A 22729-nucleotide genomic window follows, 5' to 3' on the forward strand; every position below is an offset into this window, starting at 1 on the left:
TACCTTCCACAAATTAGCTCTGATGCTTCACCAACCTTTAGTCCTCAGTGTCATGCTTTTCAGCACGGGGTAGAAATGAGCACGCGAATTTTGGTTCTCATTCTTTGAATTCCATGCAATAGTTTTTAACAGACACTGTTTGTTATACATAGCATTGAAAACAAACCCCGTTTGTGTCAAGAACCTGCGCTCTTCAGGATTTATAAATCCCTGCTTGTGTCAAATGCAAACTTTTTACCAATTACTTTGCTTCTCAGTTTTCTGTCTCCATCACAATATTTACACCAAAAAAAAAAAAAAAAAAAGAATCACACAATATGTGATAGCTAGAGGCCAAAAAAATCCCTAAAAAATCCACTGGATGATCCCATCCAGTGACCATTATCGTACTACACCTGCATTCTGAAGTTTCTTAATCTGCTTTCAACATAATTTTTATTAAACACTATATCTTTAATAAAGTGCCATGAATTATCAAGATAAACCTTTTACATCATTTGCTTTAAGAACGAAACTTTAAAGTTTTACCAGACCTGTTGCTATAAGCCCATGCTGAGTGATGTTAATTTATTTTCTTCAGAGCCATTACATTATACAAAGTAATCCCTTTACAGCCAAAACAGTTGCAAAAAAAAAAAAAGATTATGCAAGTCAACTGAAAGAGATGAATCAAGGTCCTCTCATAAAATGACCTTAACTAAAAGCTGGGGGATAATGTCAAATACATCATACTCACATTACTTATCTGTCTCAATCAACAATGGAACTTCTCTGAAAATATTTTCAGCATAAAAATCAATAGACAGATTTACACACCCCTGGCCCACTTAATCTGTTCCCCTGGAGATTGAACACTCAACATCAAAAATCACAGAATGGCTTGTTTTAATCCTACGCTATCAGCCATTTTGTATTTCCCTATTTAGCAGGTCTGATTTTAACTTAATTGCCACCAGGACAGGTGCACTCTAGGACATGCTTGGATTTTCCACAACTCTAGAAAGCAGTAACAGTGAAAACTAACGCAAGTACCTTTTAGACACTACAGTCTGAAACTGCAGTTATAAACAAACACTGAAGTTCCACCACTAGTCCTCTCAATTTAAGCAAATACTACTCTAGGATTCTAAAGAGGTCAGAGCTTCATTAGTTAGTAAAGATAAGACATAGTAACAACACAATTCCTAAATATGTACGTTTTATCCTCTTAGTATTAAGTTTCAAGCTTTTCTCCTATGGCCAAGAAACATGAATGCACAATTTGAACAAAAATTTTGATTATATCAAGTACAGGTTTTACTTGGCCAGTTACTAAGAGTCTGTATATTCTGCACAAAGATTTTCTGAAGATGTAGTGCTCAAAAAAAAGCATCACAACAAAGCAGTAAGACCTCCACTAAACTATTTTTAGGGAATTAATAAGTTGCTTTAAACACAAAAAAGCAAATCCAGACATAAGTTGAAGTTTTATTTTGGAATAATTGCTCAGTAGAAATGAGAATGTTTCTGTGCTCTCTAAAGGCTGAAAAATCTAACTGCAGATCAGTTAAGTACACACACGTATCATTAAGATCAACATTGTACCTGAGCTCTCAACTCTTCAAAAAAATAACAAAGCTATGTATTCTCACCTTAACTTACAGAAACTTCCACCAAAAAGAGAGTTTTCTGCAAGTTCTAACAGAACTTTAACAGTAACACATCAAGGTATCAATGCTGGAGAAAGGAAACGTTCAAGTACAAACTAAATGTGCAGTGCTATATTACCTAATGCCTTCAGGAGCTCTTCTCGCACAGCAGAAGTGAACTTTCTCACCAGACATAATGTTGTCATGATAGCAAAGAGCAAGTTGTAAGATAATACAATATAGAAGTTTCCCAGCCAGTTAAACCTTCCAAAGTCTCCAAGCAGATCAAATCTGGTGATTCCTGTTAAAATTGCATTTAAGATTTACATCAAAATCTTGATTAAATTTTTTAATAAACACAAAAATTCCATTCTATTACTTTTTACATACGGAAGCAAAATTCTTTCAGACAACACACTATAAGACACATGGTTAAACACACAGGACAATGATCTCAAGGTAATTTTCCACTTCACTGACCACTATAAAACTGTAAGACACACTTCTAAAAAGGTTTCTTAGTTTCCTAGTAAAATGCTTGAATAATGTGAGTTGAAGTAAATTGTCTATTCTAGATAAGAAATCTGCTTTTATAATTTCAATAAATCTAACTAGGGAAAAAAAAAACCAAACAGTATTAGTATGAAAGCTGCTTGAATTATCAGTTTCTATGAAATCCTTACCTATTCCAGAACAGGACGAAATGCACAGTGGGCTTTCTTATTAAAAAATGCAAGTAGCAGAAAGCCTTTCTGTGAGAGCCACACCACCTTACAGTAAACACTAAGCCTTTGTAAGTGTTTTTTCCAGAGCCACTACTTTTGAAACCAGAAGACAATGACTCTAAAAACATCTTTCCAGCTGCAGTTTTTCTCCTAGATCTACCCACCACTACAGCCACAGAACATTTGCACAGAACGAAAAGAGTCTGGATGAAAGACAGTGCTGACAGGTCTCCTTCACAGTGGACCTCGTAACACTGACTTGGGCTTTGTGCTGATCAAAGGCTAGTCAATCACTAAAGCTAAGTGAGCAAAATTTTTCCAAAATGTAGAAGTGTTTACAAGCGATAGGGTCCACCCCAGAAGGCAGAAGAGGAAGAAACAGGTTGTTCCTTTGCCAGGTCTACATCAAGAACTACACTGAATAAAGGGCAGAATATTGAGATGATACCCAAATTAAGAGTTGTCTAGGATTGATGAGCCATTATATTCCAAAAAAAACCTTCTGGCACAGATCATGTCAGAGTGATGTGTGCTCTCACAGTCAAGACCAAGAGTGCGAAGGAAGGAAGCTTACCTCGCCCCAGAACTAAAATGGCAGCAGAGAACTAGGCAATCCAAAAACAACCCTGGCTCTGGAGTGCCTGGAAGCAAGTTTTCTCTCATCTTATTTTGAAAGGGTTTGGGGGCTTTAAGAACTGTGACTTCAACAGTGATAATAAATGGAGACAGAATTAAGGGTAAACTTGGCACTTGGGTATCAAGGTGCAATGAGATTTGCAAGACTTACAGACAGCTATCACAATATTAAAAAAATACACTTCTTGTACTCAGCTTCAGTCACTTAAAATATGGGAATCAAATTTGGTATCCAAGGAAAACATGCCAAAATGAAGAAAATGAAAAGAAGAAGTTTCAAAGGATAAAGAAAAAAAAAAAATCACTGAAGCTGATCAAAATAGCAAGAGGCAGGGAGAAATGTCAAAAAAGCATAGAGGTCTTAGCACAAAAAGAAACCGGTTAACTGAATTAACCAGTAAACAGATGAAGGACAACACACACAGAGCTGCTTTCACACTTGAAGGCCAACAGTGTCCTTAGTGTTTTCAAAGAAGCAGTGTTTTAGTCAGACTGTAGAGCTACAGGAAAATTGAGAAAGTCAGGGTTGAACGTATAGGCTTCCAGACCTTTAAAGGAAAAGAAACAGAACAGGTAGAGCATTGGGTTTTCTGGAAACTAAATAATACCCCTTGACAGAAAGGGGACCAGCAGAATAGCTAGCAAGAGCAGGCATTATAGGGACAAACAAAAATGAAGCCTGACACTCCTCTTGGAACAGGTGGGAAAAATATTGTCCACAAATTACATTCATTTTCCTCTTACAAATAAATAAAAGTCACTGCTCATCAGAAAAGATCTGATACAGTATTATTTTCTAAGTTTGTGGGAGAAAAGTGTTAAAAAGTTTTTCATCCATTTCGTACAGAAGAAGTGTCTACTCAGCCCACAGAGAAAAAAATTCCCAAGACTGCAATTTGAAAAACTACTCAGTAATTGAACAGAAAGCTACATCTCTAGTGGACACAAACATATATCCAAGAAAGTTGGTGACAATTTACCAAATAAACTATTAAAGAATTATTCAGGTTAAAAAAAGTTACTATATTTTTAGACTGTACATACAAATAAGTTTCAAATCACTATTTACGTAAACCATAGTACTCAAGAGTAGAATTCTAGGAAGATTTTTTTATTTTAGAAAATTCAATTTTGTTTGCAATTCTTTGTTTCTGTATTCTTGACTATTAAGTGCCCTGTTCCAATTTGTTTCTCAGTGGTTAGCAATATGGTGCTGGTGGGAAACATTTCTGAAGGACTACTAAAAGGCTGAAAAATTCTGGAAAAATGAGTTAATTTATTTTACTAAAATAACTTATTTTAGCAGAAACTTTCCTGGAGTCCTAAAAGAATGACAGATTAGAGACATCCACCACCCACACATCTAATGAGAATGTTATGAAACATGTAAAAAAGTTCTCCTATTTCCATTGTTAAAACTTGAAAAAGGTCAATACATGTATTAGATAACTTCTGCTTTTTTACCTTTCCCATAATGATAAAGTCTAGTCCCTTCTGTATAGTCTAGAAACTCGCTTTTTTAATAAAGTGAAAAGACTATGAATCTGCTTAACATATTTATTTCTTTTCATCTATTCAGTGCCGGAGGGCGGTAGCATGTAGTGCAACACATGTTGATATTTTTGCAAAGCACCACATGACTCACTGTACTCTAATACACTCTATTAATCCTGTTTGGACAGCTGTGACTGTGCATTTGTTAGCTGTGTGTTAATTGTTCCATCTTTTTTCTTCTTTTATTTATCTCTATGGCAAACGATTCAGGAATTTCATTTGTTAGTCTTTTTTTTAAGTGAGTTTTACCATTAATCTGTTTCCTATGAGACAACAATGCACCCAGCATGTATACTTACTTCCACAGAATCCATTTATTATCAACTGTTAATCTCATCGATCATTAACAACGATTTTTTAAATTTTTTTTTATTTAAAGTGATGAATGCAGTAGCTTAGTGGACAATACCAATGCTAAAATTCTATTCTAAAACACTAATTTTTCAACATAACATCTTGCTCTAAGTGCTAGAGATGTTTTACTTCTCATCTCTTTATTGTTCTGGCTATATTTTAAAACTGCACTACTTTAAATACTTGAATTATTCTGTTGCATTTTTTGTGAAGTTTTACTACTTTATTTTAGTAACTTAAACTGATTAAACTAACTTTAGTTTTTTAAAATATGAGCTCTAGAATGTGGAGGTTTGAATCTTAAAATACAAAATGCATTACAGGTTTGGGGGTTTTTTTTGTTTGTTGTAGAAATGATCTAGTAAATCTAATAAAACTCATCATCTGTAGATATACACATCATGAAAACATACAATATAGTTTACCGAAAAATATTAACTACTCTTGATTTGACAGTGTTCTGGTTGGAAAGAAAATCAACTACAGAACTATTGGGTACATATTACTGGCCTGTGGGCTTGAGCTTAAACTCCTAAACTTCTACTTAAGACTTGTACAGCCCAAGGTGAAGATTTTTGTTTTGTTCCCTTTAATGTTCCCAATGAAATTCACATTAGCTGCAAGTATTCTGCACTACTTAACATGTAAAAGCCTTGCAATCTAACTTCAAGAATTCAAGTGGAAGATTACCTAATTAAACAAAGCGAAGATACAAAACACCTTGTCTTTCCAACTGGTTAAAATAGTTTTTCCACTTCAAATGCCACCACCAGTCCTTAACAATAAAATCAGAACTTCTTCAGTTCTACTATGCTGGATTCCCAATTTTTATATTTGAAAATAGAAGTAACAAAGAATGTAAGCAAATTATGTTAGAGAAAATGAACGTAGCCTGCTATCTTTGATTAAAAACCTGAATAAGAGTCATTAATTGTTTTTAAGGACATCTGCACTCAACATTATCTCAAATTTTATAGTTGGAATCCCCAAATGTGTATTTCCACAAAAACTGTGCACTGTAATTTCACAGTGAACATGAAACTATTTTATACTGCCCTGAACAAGCAGTCTCCATGTCTATTCTTCTCACCATCTCTTTTAAACCAAAGAAGTTTAAAATCCAACCTACTTTTTTAAAAGAATATATTTTCTAGAAAATGCTTAGCATCTTTTTTTAGAATGTATGTTCTGCAATTCATATATAGGTAGAATGTATGTTCAACAGCTCATGTTGGTGTAGAAGAGGCAGCCACACATACATGCTCCTTCTATTGAAAGTGATGGAAAATTAAATACACAGTATGAAAGGTACAGCTACAGGCTGTGCCTTTTTCTCTTTTTTTTTTTTAAACTCAGTTAAACATCCTTTATTACAATGTTTTATGCTTCCATTTCACTTACCCAGTGTCCTTGACATCACTGGCAAAGCAGAGCTCAGCACCAAGATTGAGACACAGTTTCCAATGATCTGTTTGAAAATGACAAACAGCATTTAAATTATAAATGGTACTGCTGAAGAAAAAAAAGAAAAAAAAACAGAAGTCAAGATGAAAAAGGATTCCTGAAAGTTACATTCTTCAAATGGAACCTAAAGCAATTTACAATAACATATTTCTGCACACTTCTCCATATGGTGTTACACAAGATGATCCAAGAGAAGAGAAAAAAAAAAATCAAATATGTAATCATTTCCTTTTAATCAAAGTGCTACGTATGCTTAGATTCAAAATAATTCAAAACTACCATGTTGCAAGGATCAGCTGTTTACTTAATTCCTGCAAACTTCTTATAAAAGAACCATTCCATGGGAATAGATGACTGATACATCAGCTTAAGCTTTGTATGTAACTGCTTGCAGGATTAGCATTATTTAAAAAATTACAACAAAGAGCTTCCTTTCAATTGAATGCCTGCTGACTACTTTAAAGAGTATGAAAAAATTCACAGCTGTTAGATTTTACTCTAGTTTTTGTGAAGCTTTTATAAAGAGTAATTGAAACTTTCTCTCAACAAGGGATCACTTTCTTCAGCTCTAATTCTATCAGAATTCAGAAGAAAAAATACAGAAAACTTCTTAAAAGTAGGTAGATATTTGTGCATTCACTATTTATTTCTATGCTATTCCTGATGTACTGTAAACAAACAATAGAAAACATTAAGAACATTCCAACTCCCTACTACCTACCATAACTATTCTATGTGTTTACCTATTTTCTCACTTCCAACAATTTATGATAAAAATGTCTTTATCCATTATTTTAAAACAAACCAAACAAACAAACAATGAAACACGTTGAAAAAATAATTAAATTCAACATCTGTTCTGTGATTACTGATCACCTTCCCTGGTCAGCTGTGGGAATATTTTTCCAAAAACCTAAGCATGTTCCTCCACATTAGGTAACAGCATTTGTTATTCTGGAGCCAGGGCTAAATTGTGGAAAGTCAAATTAGCCTCAGACTGCAAAAATATTGCTGAATAGCTCTCCTCAGTCTTAGTTTAATTATTCAAATTTGAATTACTTTGTCTGTATTACTTCCAGCAACCAAGTTCTTCAGATTTCAAACAAGGTCCCTGAAGTACAGTTAGCACAATCAAAGTTACTCATTAGCAATACGTTTCCTTTGAAAAAAGTTCTTTCACTAGCTTTTCTATAGCTAGTTAACAAGCTGTGCTATTCCCAGCTTTTTACAAGTGAATGGATGCCATCCAAACTAAACAGAGCACATCCTTTTTCCCACTCATTCAGCATTTTGAAAATCTTCCAGTTTGTGTTTACGCAGCTTACAAACAAATACTGATCACTGCAAATGAGCCTTTCAGGGCAATTACTAACTAAAAGAGTCAGTTTGTCTTGGGTGGCAAGAAAGAGAAGAGGGGGCCATCACCATCACAGACTTTACCTTACCTTTGTCATAGTTGTGTCATCCTTCCTGGGAGTGAAATTTTCAAAAAAACGAAGACTGTAGAAGCCGACGACAGAGGATACCATAAGATAGCTGTGAGAATCAAGGAAAAAGGAACCTCCAAGGAATGCAAGTTTCACTCAAGTTCTCAGCAGTCTCCTAAAAGTCTTAAGAACCAAAGAAAAAAAAACAAAAACACTTCGAGTGCTTGAGAAGGACTGACCTATCTCTTTCTTCTTTCCAGGCAAGTGTCTTAGTAAATTGCCAGTGTCCCAGAAAACTAGACAGAATACTTGTTAACAGACTGAATTCTTAAAGAAAGGATACAAAATCAAAATGATTTCAAGTGCTGCTCCCACAAAACCAAAGGTGGATAGGGAGGCATTTCCTATTCCAGGCCCCTACAAGGAGAAAAATACTTTGCATAATTTAGTAAGATACATGCAATTGTTCATAAAGTTAACTTCTACCAGGACCAAAAAACAACCACACAACAACATCTTGCATGAAATACAGCCTTTTCTCAATTCAGTACTTAAGGGGCATTCCAATGTTCTAACCTGCAAGTCTCCCATCCTATGCAATTTTATCACCTGGCTTTCAAACTCGAGTGAAATGTATTACTAAGACAGTAAGTATAATGATTCACATTTTATGCACACTGCATTGACCCACCATGCTGCATTTTATATATACTCCATTACTTTGGAAACTAAAGTAAGAGGTCTCAAAAGAAGACACTTCTAGATGTTCGCAATACCACAGGCAGAGCTGCCACCACCCCTAAACACCTTTTATAGCTTTGCAAGCTCATATACAGCTATAAAGAGGGGAAAGCATTACCAAGTGAATAAAGAAACTCTTAATTAAAGACACTACCACTCAATCAGCTGCTCTTTACTTTCTTGAAGTATTTTTATCATAAAGGAGGAAAAAATGTCATGTTTTGTAAGAACACAAACACAAGACAGGCTTTTCATACTGGTTTCTAACATAGTTTCTGAAATTGAACATTTCTAGATCATATGAAAGTAGGAGACGTGTAAATGCAAACTCCAGACTGCTGATTTACTTTACTCTATCACTGTGTCTTTATAAAGATTCTGGACTAGTTTTGTTAAGAACTCACTACAGCATGACATGTAAAAAATGTTTATGTGTGCACAAGACCAAAATCTAGAAGGTTGAGGCTCATTAGTTTCAATGTTATTACAGCAGAAGTTCTCACCTGCACTTTTGTAAGGGCCACAAAGCATTACTAAAGTTACAAAAATCGTAAGAGAAGTTTACTTTACCCCTGATCCCTTTGGCATTGCAGTCTCATCAACCAACAGGTAAAGAATGTTGAGAGCAACTAAAAGGACTGAGATGGACTATAAAGAAGTAGAAAGAGCCTTGTTATTTAAAAGTATTCCACATTTTAAAAACGTATACATTTATCCTCACCAGATTTCATAATGTTCTTTCAAAATGGTCAAGAAAAGAATACCCCGCTTGTTGCTTAAAGACACATCACTCAAAAATTTTAAAACTATTCCCCCAGATGACCACAGAATTCTTCATACTTTTTGCTAGGCAAAAAGAAAAAAAGCAAAAATTCTTACTGTCTCGATCAGTAGCAATATCATAACAGCTGGATAGACTAAATTCCTTTCCCAAGCAGAAGCTTTTTTCCGCCGTTCTGTGCAGAAGAGAAAAACAGAAGCTTCATGCTGTAGATCATCTTAGATTAAAACAAGTAAAAATCATTCAGATATTTATAAACTCGTTATAAGTAACAAAAGTGATGTTATCTTGAACCAACACCAACCGGTTTGTAATAATACCCACCCTGAAAAGCTATACAAAGTAATGCCAAAACCATGAAGCCTCTTTAGAGAAAAGGCTGAGGAGACATACAGAAGTAGATTTTTCGTTCTTGTTTACAGGCATGTTTCACCATGACATCTTTTTCCCCGGCATACAGCAGTTTTAAAAAAGTTTAAATCATAATGAATTTAAAAATATGCTGTTTACATGGCTATTTTCGTGCAACCTAAAGGGACAGAAGAGATTTTCATGTATTTAAACAGTATTTTCCTATTGAATGGCTGCCGTTACCAGAAGTACCTTAAACACAATTTGACTTCTATAGAGATAATTCAAAAACAGAGGGGAAAGTAATGTCTTAGATTATCCCAAATAATCACATCATCATATATGAAAAGACCATGCCATTGAGCTTCATGCAAGGAAGTTAAGAATGGTAGACTTTCTCTCAAATTATGTTAAAAAAAAATCACACTCCCTTGTTAGAGGGGTACAACGATTCCGTGTGATGTATTTGTAGAAACTACAATTTGAAAGGACTTCAAATGCACAAATTTGGTTAAGAACAAACTGGAATCAATCAAGTGACTGCTACAAGCTAAACAGAGCATATTAAGGTCATTTAATGAACTGCAATCCACATGAAACAGTAGGAAAAAAATTATTACCTAGATTCGTTTTCTTGCTTTTCACTTTTTCAAGCTCCCGTTCCAACTCTACTGTCTGGTATTCCACTGCGGAAGATACACCTTTTAAAACAGAAGATAGTATTTTCTTTTGGATGAGACTAACTATAGTACTGTAAGATGTACTTGTGGCTTTAAACTGCAGGTGTTTTTTTTAAGGGTCTTCAACTTTTTGAAAAACAGGGGGTTAGACAAGAACCCTCTAATTCTGTCTAACCAGAGGAGTTCAACAACATCAGAGGTTTCACAGGGTGACCTTCTGCGAACCCCGCCTATTCTGTTGACCAGCTGCTGCAAGAAGTAAAAGAACTGCTACTGCTGAATTGTAGCAAAGCTCAAAAAATCAGTTATGGTGTGGCAGCCTGACACAGGATGTCTCAAATGCCTCATTCTTGTATCTTCATGTAATTCACGTATCAAGATCTAAAGAATCTCTGGATGCCCTTCAAGAGCATTATTGTTTAGCAACTTAAAGACAAAGCGGGTCTTTGCCTCCAAACTAATGAAGCTGGTGTCTGGACCTCCAGTTTCAGCTTCTGCCTCTCCCTGCCCTTCCCCAGTCCTTTTTACTCAAGCTCCATTTCCATACTGCTGACCTGCTTGTTGACATACTTTCTGCTCCCATCAGTTTGCCCGATTTGTCAGTCTCTCCATGCTGCAGAGCTCCCTCTGACAACACAGTCAGATCTTCCTTACAACCACCCATGAGACCTTATTCTTTCCTTTTTACATTTTACAGCATATGCTTTCACTGTTGTGCAACTCCTCAAACTCTCATCTCTACACCAGCTCAAAACGGACAACCATAATATTAATTCCTCTCTCTCCCTTGCTAATTTTCTGCCTACAAGTTGCTCGGCAACACTTCCTCCTATCCCTACATGGGCTCTAGGGAACTCAGCCCATTTTTCCTCTCTATCCTTTTTCTCGTCAACCTCCCATTCTCGTCCAACCACCCATCTTTTCCAGTGCGAGCACACTGTGGTTTCTCTCCTTGATTCCAGTTCCTCCTCAAACATTGCACAGTGTTCAAGCAATAACACAGTTCTAAAATGCTGACTAGAGAACTGCTGTTTCAGTTCTGATCTCATTATTTCTACTTTAGCTTTTACTCTTTGCAACCAAACTGGAAGTATTCTTCCCAGAATAAGTTAGAAACACTCTCCACTCATCTTTGCCCCACTTGCATCCCTTTTATTTCTGAATAATCTCACCTGAAAATAAGGTAAGAGGGCTCATATTTTCCCTGTCTATTCCAGGCCAACCTCACTCTGCAAAAACACTCTGTGGCAGTGACAGTTTAAGGTCTTAATAAACCCTAAGTCCTCTCTGTTATCTTCTTTCTTGATTTACACTGACATCCTTCACCTGTTGGCCATTCCCTTACCCACAGCCTCACCTCTGATTGCAGGCTAACTTGTAATAGCACCACATTCCAGATACTTTTTTTTAAATACTCCTAATAAATTTCTATGAGATTAATAGGCTTTTATCTCATATCTTGATCATTTGCATACAAAAACTAAATAGCACTTGGATTGCTGGCACACCAACACTACTCAGTGGTCCAGTCTCATTATTTCCTTATTTTCTGTTGTCTGCTCATCCATCCAGCAATCTCAGTACAAGATAAGAAGGCAAATTTCTTATCCCATCCAGCCTCCACATTCTCCATATTCCAGCACAGTGAGGTCCTACCTGAAATTCAAGATATACAAGAGTATTTCTTGGACTTTTTTTTTTTTTTTAAACTTCTCTTTTTATTTCAGGGTATAAATACTGATCTGTTTGATGCAGTCAAATTATCAATGAGGCATCCAACTGCTTCAAAAATTAATTTTTAAATGTAATTTTTAATTACATGCTTCTTTCACACACATTTTTGCATATAACACGCAACCTCTGTGCTATGCCTAAACATTTATCTTTTATATCAGTATATGTGGTAATATTTACAGGGCTTCAAATATATAAATATCTCAATTCCCAGGACTAAACAGTAATACCTACAAATGCTGTTTTGTAACAATTTGTATTCACTTGAAGTACCTGCAGTATGAACATTACTTTAATTTGTCAATGTTTTTTTTAAATAAGTAATCATAATATGGGGGGGGGTTAGAAAAAGTTGTGTTTTTTTTTAAAAACACAAACAAATCTCAGTATCATTATAAAAAATAAGCTTTTGTACTGATGCATCCCTTCTAAAAAAGGTACAGAACATCTGTGCTATGGAATTACTAATTACTACGGGTTGAGAAAAAGGATAGGTCAGTGGAAAAAGTCTCAAGTACTTTAATGGAAGTAGTTGAAAAAATAAGAAACATAAGTTAACATCTGACATCTTCTTCTCCATAATTGATTTAGGAGTCTCTGAGGAAAAGCTTTGTTCAAGATACATGTTTCCTCCCCTCAATATAAAAATCCAGAGCTCAAAACACTGATATTCATGGAGTCTTTCCAATAAAGTCAGCGTGATCACATTAGGTCCCTAAGAGACACTTCAGTAGACATTCTGAATCATGTTTAAGTGCTGTGGTAGTTCCTCCTTAAAAATAGTAGCAAACAACAGGTTGCTGTACAAAAGGATATTTTACAAGAGGGGAAGACAAAGTTTCAAATCAGTCAAAAGAGTATTTGAAAAGGATGCAGCTAAATTCTTAAAAGCTCTATAACATTAGCTTTATTTCAAACACGCACAAAGTTCAATGTCAGCGCTGTCTAGCCAATAAATCAAATTGGTAGACGAGACTTGTTTGGACTAGCAATGAAAAGTTAGAAGGGATTCTCCAAGAAAGCCACAAAGCAGCTCATTTAAGGTCAATTTAACGGTATTATTCTGTTTTTCTTCCAGCCCCGACATAAGATTTCAGTACCTCAAAGGAAATTGTAAGAGTATCTATTTGCATTCCCCCTAGGTGATTGGCAGTTCAACACCAATTAGTTCAAAATTACACTGTTACTAGCGTGCAATAAAAACAACACCTTTCATCTTTCTTACATAGGTAAGGATACCTTCAGAGCCAATAACTTTGATCAAGTAAGTATTTTTGATCCTACCCCACCCGTCTCTTTGGATTCAGGAAAACTAATAGCTGAAGGCAACTTTTTTCTTTTAATATAAAAAAGTCCCAGCTTTATTCTTCGACTGTAGGAGTGATGTGGGTACTGAAATATAATACACTGGAAACAAACATTTTCCCAAAGCCCAGTATCTCTTCAATAGATAAAAATACTAGGGCAGATAACATGATCAAATTTTTCCCTCCCTCCTCCTCTGATTTTCAGTGATACACAGTAGACATCTGTGAAGGAAGAAAATTAGTTTCTGCAAAGAAGATATGCAGTTTCCCAGTTAGATTTATTTTCAACTATGAAGACCTTTATAGAACGCTATCAATTGCATCATCACCCCAACACTTACATCTATGCGAATCAAGAAGGGCATCAGCTCACGCAGCTAAACTTTTTTTTCTCCTCTGAAAACAGAGGCTTTACCCATCCTATTCAGTGGGAACAGTGATTCATGCTATACCCTTCCTATGTCCAGGCATTGTCTGAGGAAACATTAATTAGGACAGGGCAATGCAGTGCTAGGAGCGTGATAGCAAATATTCTACCAATCAGCACTGACAATCATCAATTATCACTTAAGCCTGTGCTCTGGTCCTCTTCAGTTTTAATAAAAATTCAACTCTTTGGTTATATATATAAATGGAATATGTATTTCAGAACACTTTACTGCAAAAGTCTCCACCAGGGTTACTTAAGCACATATATTTCCACTACCACAACTGTGGAAGAGTTGCAACAGCCATGGCACAGGAATTGTGCAGCCTAATATATATGCTCTGATACAGCAAGAAAAATACTTACACAATCTATGTGTTAAATCACAGATTACGGCCTCTAACATCACAGCATGATTTGCTGATGTAATTAGCACCACACGTCCATTTGTACATGTTCTTAAAAATTGCATAATCATGACAAGCATGAGTCTCTATAGTTCTGGCAAAAATGGTACCTATTTTTCTGGCATAATTTATATGTATTAGAAAGACTTCTGGCAGAGAAGATGAAGCTTTCCATGCTTGCAACATAAATGAGAACGATATTTAGAATTTAGAATCACTCTCAATAATCTTGCAGAGTATCTTCTCGTGCATATAACATATTGCCCTCCACCTACATGCTATATCCACATTTAGATTTTTATTTGCTTTTCAGCTTAAGCCCATTAATTTTCTCTGTACACCAAACTATGGGTTTTCAAGCATTCCTTCAGATGGTGGTGTCAATACCATTCCCTCAGCATGTCAAAGAGAATAATTCAGTTCCCTCTCCTGTCAAAGGACATTTAAGCCCCACATCTTTCACCACTCAAGAGCAGGCTGGTGAGAGCTCTGTGGAACATGGGTGGGTTGCAGTTCCACCTTACGTTGAATACTAACCAATTCGCTGAAAGAGAATCCAGCCTTTCGGCTAGTGTTTAGGGGAGCCACCTGCACATGTTCTAAATCCAGAGCCAATTAACAGATGCCAAGAAACAGAGTAGTTCCACCTCAAGAGTGATATTACTAAATCGCAATATAAAAAACTATTGCATAGACTTCTTCGCAGAAAAACAGCAGACAAGCACCTAAATAATCACATTCTCCACTTGAATAGTGGAAATCACTCTGCACTAGTTCTGATAGATACTTGAATAACTATTGGGTCGTTTTTCTGTATCACTTTTCTTGTACTAAGCACAATCACCATGACAACATGAAATATTCAGTAACAAATATTTTACAGTTGCTAGCTAACATCAAACACACAGAACAATTATAATTACCCCATCACAGCTTCAAAGACATTCACTGCATGCACCTTTTTGTGTGTCTGTATGTGTATGCTGTATATGTGTTATCAGTATAAAACCTAAGCTTCCAAAACAGCAAAGGTGAACATTACTTTTAAACTGAAACCTTGGCTGATTTTAGCATGAAGAAGTCACTATTCCTCCACAAATTTTAAATGCTGCAATAAAGACGACCACCATTATCTACTGTTATCAGAGGTACTTTCCCTGACCAAGCAACTTCGAAAAGAGACTTACTGAGACATGAAAGAAGAAAAGATTGAGATATATGACAGAAGACTGAAGAGTAAGAGAAAGGCAGGAAATGAAGAAAATTGAGGCTAAAATAAATCATAAGACAACACAACAATGGATTTGTCATGACATGAATATTCTTTGGTTTTCCAACCTGAAGCAATTGTATAAATTGTGGACGGATGGCTTATCCATGCAGTTAAAGTGATTCAGAAGCGAATTTGTATAACATGATTTCCACATTTAAAGAATTGATCTATTTTCCTTAACTGGTGCCTGCCATGCTGCAATACTCTCTCTTAGAAGCCAAAGCTTCACACTGCTTTTGAAATATTTCAAAACAGAAACACCTAATCAAGAAGTGCAAAATTGTAATACTAAATACAAGAAAGAAACATTTGTATTAATTATTCACTGTAATTACTCATTAACAAAATTATTAAAATTATTGTATTCATCAAATAGCACCTAGAATATAAAAGACTGCTCTTATGTTTACTGAATTATTACCTAAGATTCCAAATAATAATGAACTGAAATAAAAAAAATACTCAAAAAACACAACTCATAATGCAGAAAGTTGAGCCTCTTGCGAATATAAGTTCATTGTTCTTCAGACAAGGCTAAAATACAGTCATTTACCAATCCAAACTATTTTGCAGTAAGGGTGGTGGGGTGGTCAGCCACTCAATTTGCCTTCTCAGTCTCAGAATATTCACATATTAGAGCTGATGAACATGTTAAAAGCAAAACCAAAGCAAACCACACACACAAAAGCCAATCTTGAACACCACAGTGAGCAATGAAAGGTAAGCCTATAACGCTTGTTACATACAAAGATGTTGAAATTTTCTATTTTGAGAGAAGAAGCTATGTAACTGTGAGATCCACAGTAATGACCAGAACCACTCTACTCTAAACACCATACTTGAAGCAGTACCAGAACAAGCATACCATTAAGCCTCCTCTGAATTGCTTCTTCCTCTAAAGTGATGATATACATCTGCTCATCTAGGTCTTCAAGGATCTGTATTTGGAAACAGAAACAATGAACTGAGTAACAGAGTCAACTGTGCTAATCTAGTCAGGTTTGTTTTGTTCTAGTAAGCTATATTTTAAATATATAATCTACAACTTCACAATACTGACATAAGTAAGAACTTCACAGAGGATTATTACATTCTGTTGCGGATCTACTTCTTTACTGTAAGCAAACTTTCTGTTAAGTTTTCTTCTCAGGTTAAAGCTCTTACATTCAGTTTCAATCTAAAGAGACTTAGGGAACAGAGGAAGGGACAGTACATCTGACCTATATTCAAATCATTTCTAAAGGAAAAAAAAAAAAACAACCTATCAACCTTCACACTCAGTTTGATTTAAATAAAAATAACTGCAGATTTTGAAAGAGTATGTTAAAAAATGACTTCACATAAGCCAGTATTTCAAGCAAATATAAATTGCTATTGGAAGCTAAACCCAAACAAATGAAGTCTGTCTACCTTACTATCAGGTGCTTTGAGTTTAAAGCTTACAGATACCATAACACTATATATTTCCTTTGTATTTTCAGGGTTGACCTAATGAAAAGGAATGCAAGACCTAAGTGCACCCAAATTTTAGCAAATAACAAACTAATAAATGTGACAGCAAAGTCACTAGAGCACTTGCACATGGTACAAACTTCTCCCTTCCCTCAAAGCATTCAGTACAAGAACAGTTAAGAGTATTTACATGTAGGTGGTTGGTCTTACATTTCACCCATCTACATGTACCCCCAGGTACCCTTCTTGTCATCCAGCCTTAGTTTAGTTTTGTATCCTTTGCTCCTGAATTCAGAACAAGCCCAGACTTTTCAGGCGTTTAAGACAGACATAATAGGTAATGCTGCCAATAAATACTAATAGTAGTAACAGTTATATAAATTGGAAAACCAGAGGAAGTCTACATGATTTTAAAAAAAACAAACTTTTTCTGTGGAAGAAAACAGGATTTTGTGGTATACAAAAAGTTTTAAACAAGTACATAAATATTGACTATAGAAACTCTGATGAACTGAAGGGAGAATTATGTGGAAGTGCAAGCATTCTAGAAGAAAGTACCCTAATGCCATCCTACCTTCTAACAGATAGCACATGAGGACAGATTTCTCTAACACTTACTGTTGGCTTCACCAGCAATTGACCCATTACTGTAAACATCCGTGAAAGTCCCACTGGCGTGCATACTGCAGAGGAAGAAAGATTATGCAAAATGGTGATTTGTTAAGTCAAAGACCGATTTTTATTTGGATGGTCAACGTGGTATTCCACATATAACCAAGTATGGTTTTGAAGAGAACTGCGAGAGCTTCAAACTCCAATACAAACTTTAAAACACATTGCTATCATATGAATTTTGAACAAGACAAGCATCTTTCCCCTCCAAAAGCATAACTCTGAAATTTTTGTCAACAAGGAATACCATATGATCAGGTATCTTAAACTTGCTTAAGTAATTATCTATTCAAAGCATGTGGCACCAAAGGCTATGTCTACACTTGTAAATTTAGCAGTGCCAGGATACATTCCTGGGCATTAAGACTTGATTGTCTACACCAATAAATTGCTATAACTATCCCTAGCATGATTTGCCCTGGGCCAGTTAGCACCTTCCCAAACAATTCCCAGGTGCAGTTCTGGAGTTCACGCAGACTAGAAACCATTATCATGAGGCAATAAATACACAGCCACCTTCTGCAACCTACAATATCATGGATGGAACAACACTAGTTGGCCACAGCACTGGAGAACATCTCAAGCACATTTAATCTATTAGCACAAGCGTAGCTGTAAGGTACAGAGATCATGAAGCTGCTTTGCTCAGAAAGTTATACTGCAACTTCAGTTGACAGTAGGCTCAGCTACCAGATTTTAAGCTACTTTTCTATGAAATAACAATTGGTCCTTTTTGATCGTAGCCTGTGACGATTTCCAGGTATGGTGCATCTATGTTTATATGTATAGGTTGCATATATGTTTACATGTATAGGTGGGTGTTGGTCTCTTCTCCCAAGTAAGTAGTGATAGAACAGAAGGAAATGGCCTCAAGCTGCACCAGGGAAGCTTTAGACTAGATACTAGGAAAAATTTCTTCACTGAGAGAGTGGTCAAGCATTGGAACAGGCTGCCCAGGAAGGTGGTGGAGTCACCATCACTGGAAGTGTTCAAAAAACGTGTAGACATGGCACTTCGGGGTACGATTTAGTGGGCATGGTGGTGTTGGGTTGACGGTTGGACTTGATGATCTTAGCAGTCTTTTTGAACCTTAATGATTCTATGTTTTTGGAGAGAAAGGCTCAAACCATGATCATAGAAAATTATTAGTAAAAATCAATAGTTTTGGAAGAATAGACTTCAAATACTGAAGTGTGTAGAAGATAGGAGATGGAAGGAATCTGTAACAGCACAGATGAGGATAAACATTTATACTTTCCATTATAATAAAGCAGCATTGTCAAAAAAAAGGAGAAGCACACAAGATTTTGTAGTGAGGATTACATTTGTTTATATTAACTAGTGTTTCACTATGTATTACAGGAAAAATAAGTGTTCAAGAAGGCTAACTTAAGCTAGTCTTCCTTTACTACAGCGGAAGCCTGAAGGAAAAGGAGAAAGGAAGCAATGCTCCAGATTACCACTGCAGTAAGCCTTATTCATACACTGCTTCAGCAATTAGCCAGCTGAAGATCTAATGAAGCTCTACCCCAGCACCTAACACTTTCCCACTGCTGCATGCTGCCCTTTCAGCTACGCAGATATAACAGTTTGGAGGGCCTTAAATAACTTCGGTGGTTTTCTTGTACAAATTACAAATAACTCTTCCAAAAATTGAGATTTAATCCCAATTATTTGAGTGAACTGGTTTACAATAGCCCCAGAACACACTGTGTTTTCAGCCCTGATGAAACAAACTGCAAGACAAATGTAGGAAGTTTGTAAGCCAACTTTGCCATTAAACCATTCTGCAACTGTTGTGAATCGCACTCTTGAACAGCCTATGTGAGACATTCAGAAGCACTTTTTTTTTTATTTCCCTCCCACCTCCCTCAAAGTGCATTTAAGAACCGAAGGAGACTCACCAAGGTCTCTGCGAGCAACTTTCAGGAACAGATAGGCTTACTTTTAAGGAAGTTTCAAATTATCCTTCCCCACGCATTCTCTACAGTGACTGTAGCCCTGTAAGTGTTAGCTGTAAACCTATGAAGCCTGGAGAACAGGTGAAACCATGATAATCTTGAAGTGAGATGTTCTGTCCCCCTCTCAGCAATTTTCTAGAAATGGTGGGGCTGAAATTATAAGTGGGATTTGGAGCCTTCCATCATCTTTCTTATCCCCCAAGCATGGATGACTGAACTCTGGCTAGGGCCAGCTGGTATAAGGTTGGGGGTTTTTACTGCATTTGTTTTATATGCAATCATATAACTGACCTCCAGACTGATCAGATACCAGTTTTGTGATTATGAAAGCTAACTGCACTGTGTTCCAACTTCTGTCTATACGGGAAGATTTTCAGTTAAAAAAGAAGGGTCATTTACTGAATATAGGACAAACTAAGTGTTCCAAAATAACTTTCTCTCCATACTACTGACTTCCTGCAGACATTTCATTTTAAAATTGTGTTTTTCTTTGTGGAATAGAGTCCCTATTTTTCAAGTACTTGCTTTAAAAAGTTAAAAATTGTCATTATTTTCGGTGAGGTGTGATGTTCCTCAAAACCTGAAAGTGTAAGGTAACATTTTTTCCAAAAGTTTCAGAACCTAAACCTAACAAATTTACATCTAAATTTAAACCTGAGTGAAAATAAAAAATAAAAAACCCCACAAAGTTTTTCCACACTCAACTTCCACAATCTCAATTTTCACAGTGAAATACAGTTTCCTTTAATCTTAAAAAAAAAAAAAATTAAAAAAAATCATTCATCCTTTGGAATATTCAGGAAAATACTTACACAGAAGTAACAAGCATCCCATCAGTGATATACAGGAATATAAATACGGGAGGTAGAATTCCCAGAGGTCTGTAAAGAAAATATTGAGCACAGTCTTAGCTTATCACAAATAGGCTACTTATGTCACAAACACAACTGAATTAACTTTTCTTAAGTGTTCAAGACTGAATGATTGTATTTTCAAGCATAAACTAAGGATTAGTCATTTAATAATCCTGCAGGCAACTAAAGTACTTTAGCTTGAAAAATATCTTCAGGTTTTATCATTTAAGTCACTTGTTTTAACATACCTCGTGTCCACATAAGCATGGAACTTCTCAGCATGCTAAAAACAGATTTAACAGAAAAAATGGCATTGACTAAATTAATACAGTTTCTTCACAGCCTATGCAATACTCACATAGCATTTACTAGAAATACATTTAATTGAAAGCATCCATTTCCGTAATTAAAATGAAACTAGTGTGGTGTTTTTTAAATTCCATACCATACAAAGACTCCATACTGGCAGCATCATTGTCTATGAGTGCTGAAGCAACCCATACAATTCCAAGGATAAGCAGTGCAAGAAGAATAAGCATTACAAGGGTTTCCAAAATGCGTGCTCTGATGCCCTGTGGGCAGAAGAGGGGAGAGGGAGGAAAGAACAGAGACAAGAACTTTGAATCAGGTATTTTCAAGCATAAGAAAAATACAAATAAATAGCAGTTCCTTCTTTCTGAATATATACTCACATTTTATCATGTCCACAACAGCATAACATGTAATACACATCTAAAAGGCAGTGCATAAAAAAGGAAGTACTTACGGCTTTATAGTGCCCAGATTACGTTTTCCCCCCCTTAAAACCGCAAAAATGTTTTAAATTGCATATGCCTTACAGTTCTCATTAATCTCATTATTCCATAAAGTATTCTTTATACCATATGATTTTGCTCGAGCTTTTTTAAAAGATGGATTACTTTTCTAATACTTTCAGCAAAGAAAGTGGATTAGCAAATTTTTATCTATGATTCCAATCAAGGGAATGGAAAGCCAATTATGGCAAATAGCCAAATGGCCCAGCAAGCATTAAACCCTGAGCAGGTACAATGCACCAATTTAGTTAAAATACATTCTTCAACTGCAAGTGCTTCTGCACTGTTCCTCGCAGTCTTCAGAGCCCTCAAGCGTACGGTGGGAGTACTGCTGGCTCTCAGCCTGCCCAGGCACTGCTGCTGCTGCATCCATGGCCTCCCATCTTTGCGAGCTCCCAGCCGAATGAAACACGTACTCTTCGCTTACAGCACACACAAATCACAGGCCTACGAACTCATAGATCATAGCACTTGCTCCTGAGTCGAAAAATGTAACTACGCTCTAAGTGTTAGACTTGCAAATGTAAATATACCAAATAACACACAAAATCATTTTTTTTTTTTTTACTGGTGTTTTAAACACTAATTTAACTACTTTCAAGAAATAGAGCTATTGGGATCCTTTCTTCAGACATCCTTACCATTAAGAGACCATCACATTGCTGTTCACATAACAATTTTAGTTTTCTTTTTCTTCATTTGCCAGTATACATCTCCACAAGAAAACCCAAACTTGTTTCTCACCCAGGTTCACACCAACTTGAGCATATGAAAAAGTCTACCTGACTGAAAAACCTACCATTGAAAAGTCTACCTTATAGTAAAAAGCAGAAAGTTTGGTTTACTTTATTGTTTGACTACTTTTATCACCTCTTCCCTTACTGCTTAATACAAGAGGGTAATCTTTACATGACATTTACACTGGAAATTATGGTCCCTACGTAACCACTGCATCCAACCATGAATGATGGCCTCAGGCATCCTAACCATGGGTGTTGATCTCTCCTAGCACAGCAGTTCCGCTCTGCCATCAGTCCTCCACAGAACAGCTCAAGCAGCACAAAGGAAAAACAGAGACCCCTTCACAAAATTCCCCTTAAGGCTTAAGTGGGCAGATTAAGTCCAACTCCCTAAAGTATTTCAAACACCACATTTCAAGTTAAAGTATGGCTAGGATATGGATTTACTCCTAGAATGTATTTTGTTTATAATAAAAGTGTCTTTGAGGTTGTTATTTAAAATGTTATTTTTGTAGTGCTCAGAAATAAGCTTTCATGAGTTATTTTGAAGGTGAGCATCTAAGCCAAATATATATATTTAAAGATTAAATAGCCACATGTTTAATATTAAAGTACTGAACTTGAGCAATAAGTTACCAGGAAACCAACAGGTTACCAGCAATAGGTTACCAGTGAAGACAGCTGAACATGAGCCGGCAGTGTGCCCAGGTGGCCAAGAAGGCCAACAGCGTCCTGGCCTGTATCAG

General features: G+C 36.0%; 1 protein-coding gene across 1 annotated transcript in view; it reads right to left on the bottom strand.

Annotated features, from left to right (window-relative positions):
* The window catches only part of LMBR1 (limb development membrane protein 1), a gene marked incomplete at its 5' end in the record, with an annotated part of 22332 nt that extends 1332 nt beyond the window's left edge, over positions 1 to 21000 (bottom strand). The window contains 11 exons of the mRNA XM_010296495.1: positions 1768 to 1929; positions 6299 to 6365; positions 7807 to 7897; positions 8132 to 8205; positions 9100 to 9177; positions 9409 to 9485; positions 10282 to 10362; positions 16355 to 16427; positions 17560 to 17624; positions 20387 to 20455; positions 20874 to 21000. Of these exons, the coding sequence (XP_010294797.1) occupies positions 1768 to 1929; positions 6299 to 6365; positions 7807 to 7897; positions 8132 to 8205; positions 9100 to 9177; positions 9409 to 9485; positions 10282 to 10362; positions 16355 to 16427; positions 17560 to 17624; positions 20387 to 20455; positions 20874 to 21000 (964 nt within the window). The remainder of the gene's footprint in view (positions 1 to 1767; positions 1930 to 6298; positions 6366 to 7806; positions 7898 to 8131; positions 8206 to 9099; positions 9178 to 9408; positions 9486 to 10281; positions 10363 to 16354; positions 16428 to 17559; positions 17625 to 20386; positions 20456 to 20873) is intronic.
* Positions 21001 to 22729: the final 1729 nt, after the last annotated feature.

Source organism: Phaethon lepturus, unplaced genomic scaffold (assembly GCF_000687285.1).
Source record: "Phaethon lepturus isolate BGI_N335 unplaced genomic scaffold, ASM68728v1 scaffold38541, whole genome shotgun sequence".
In the NCBI taxonomy this organism is placed as follows: Eukaryota; Metazoa; Chordata; class Aves; order Phaethontiformes; family Phaethontidae; genus Phaethon; species Phaethon lepturus.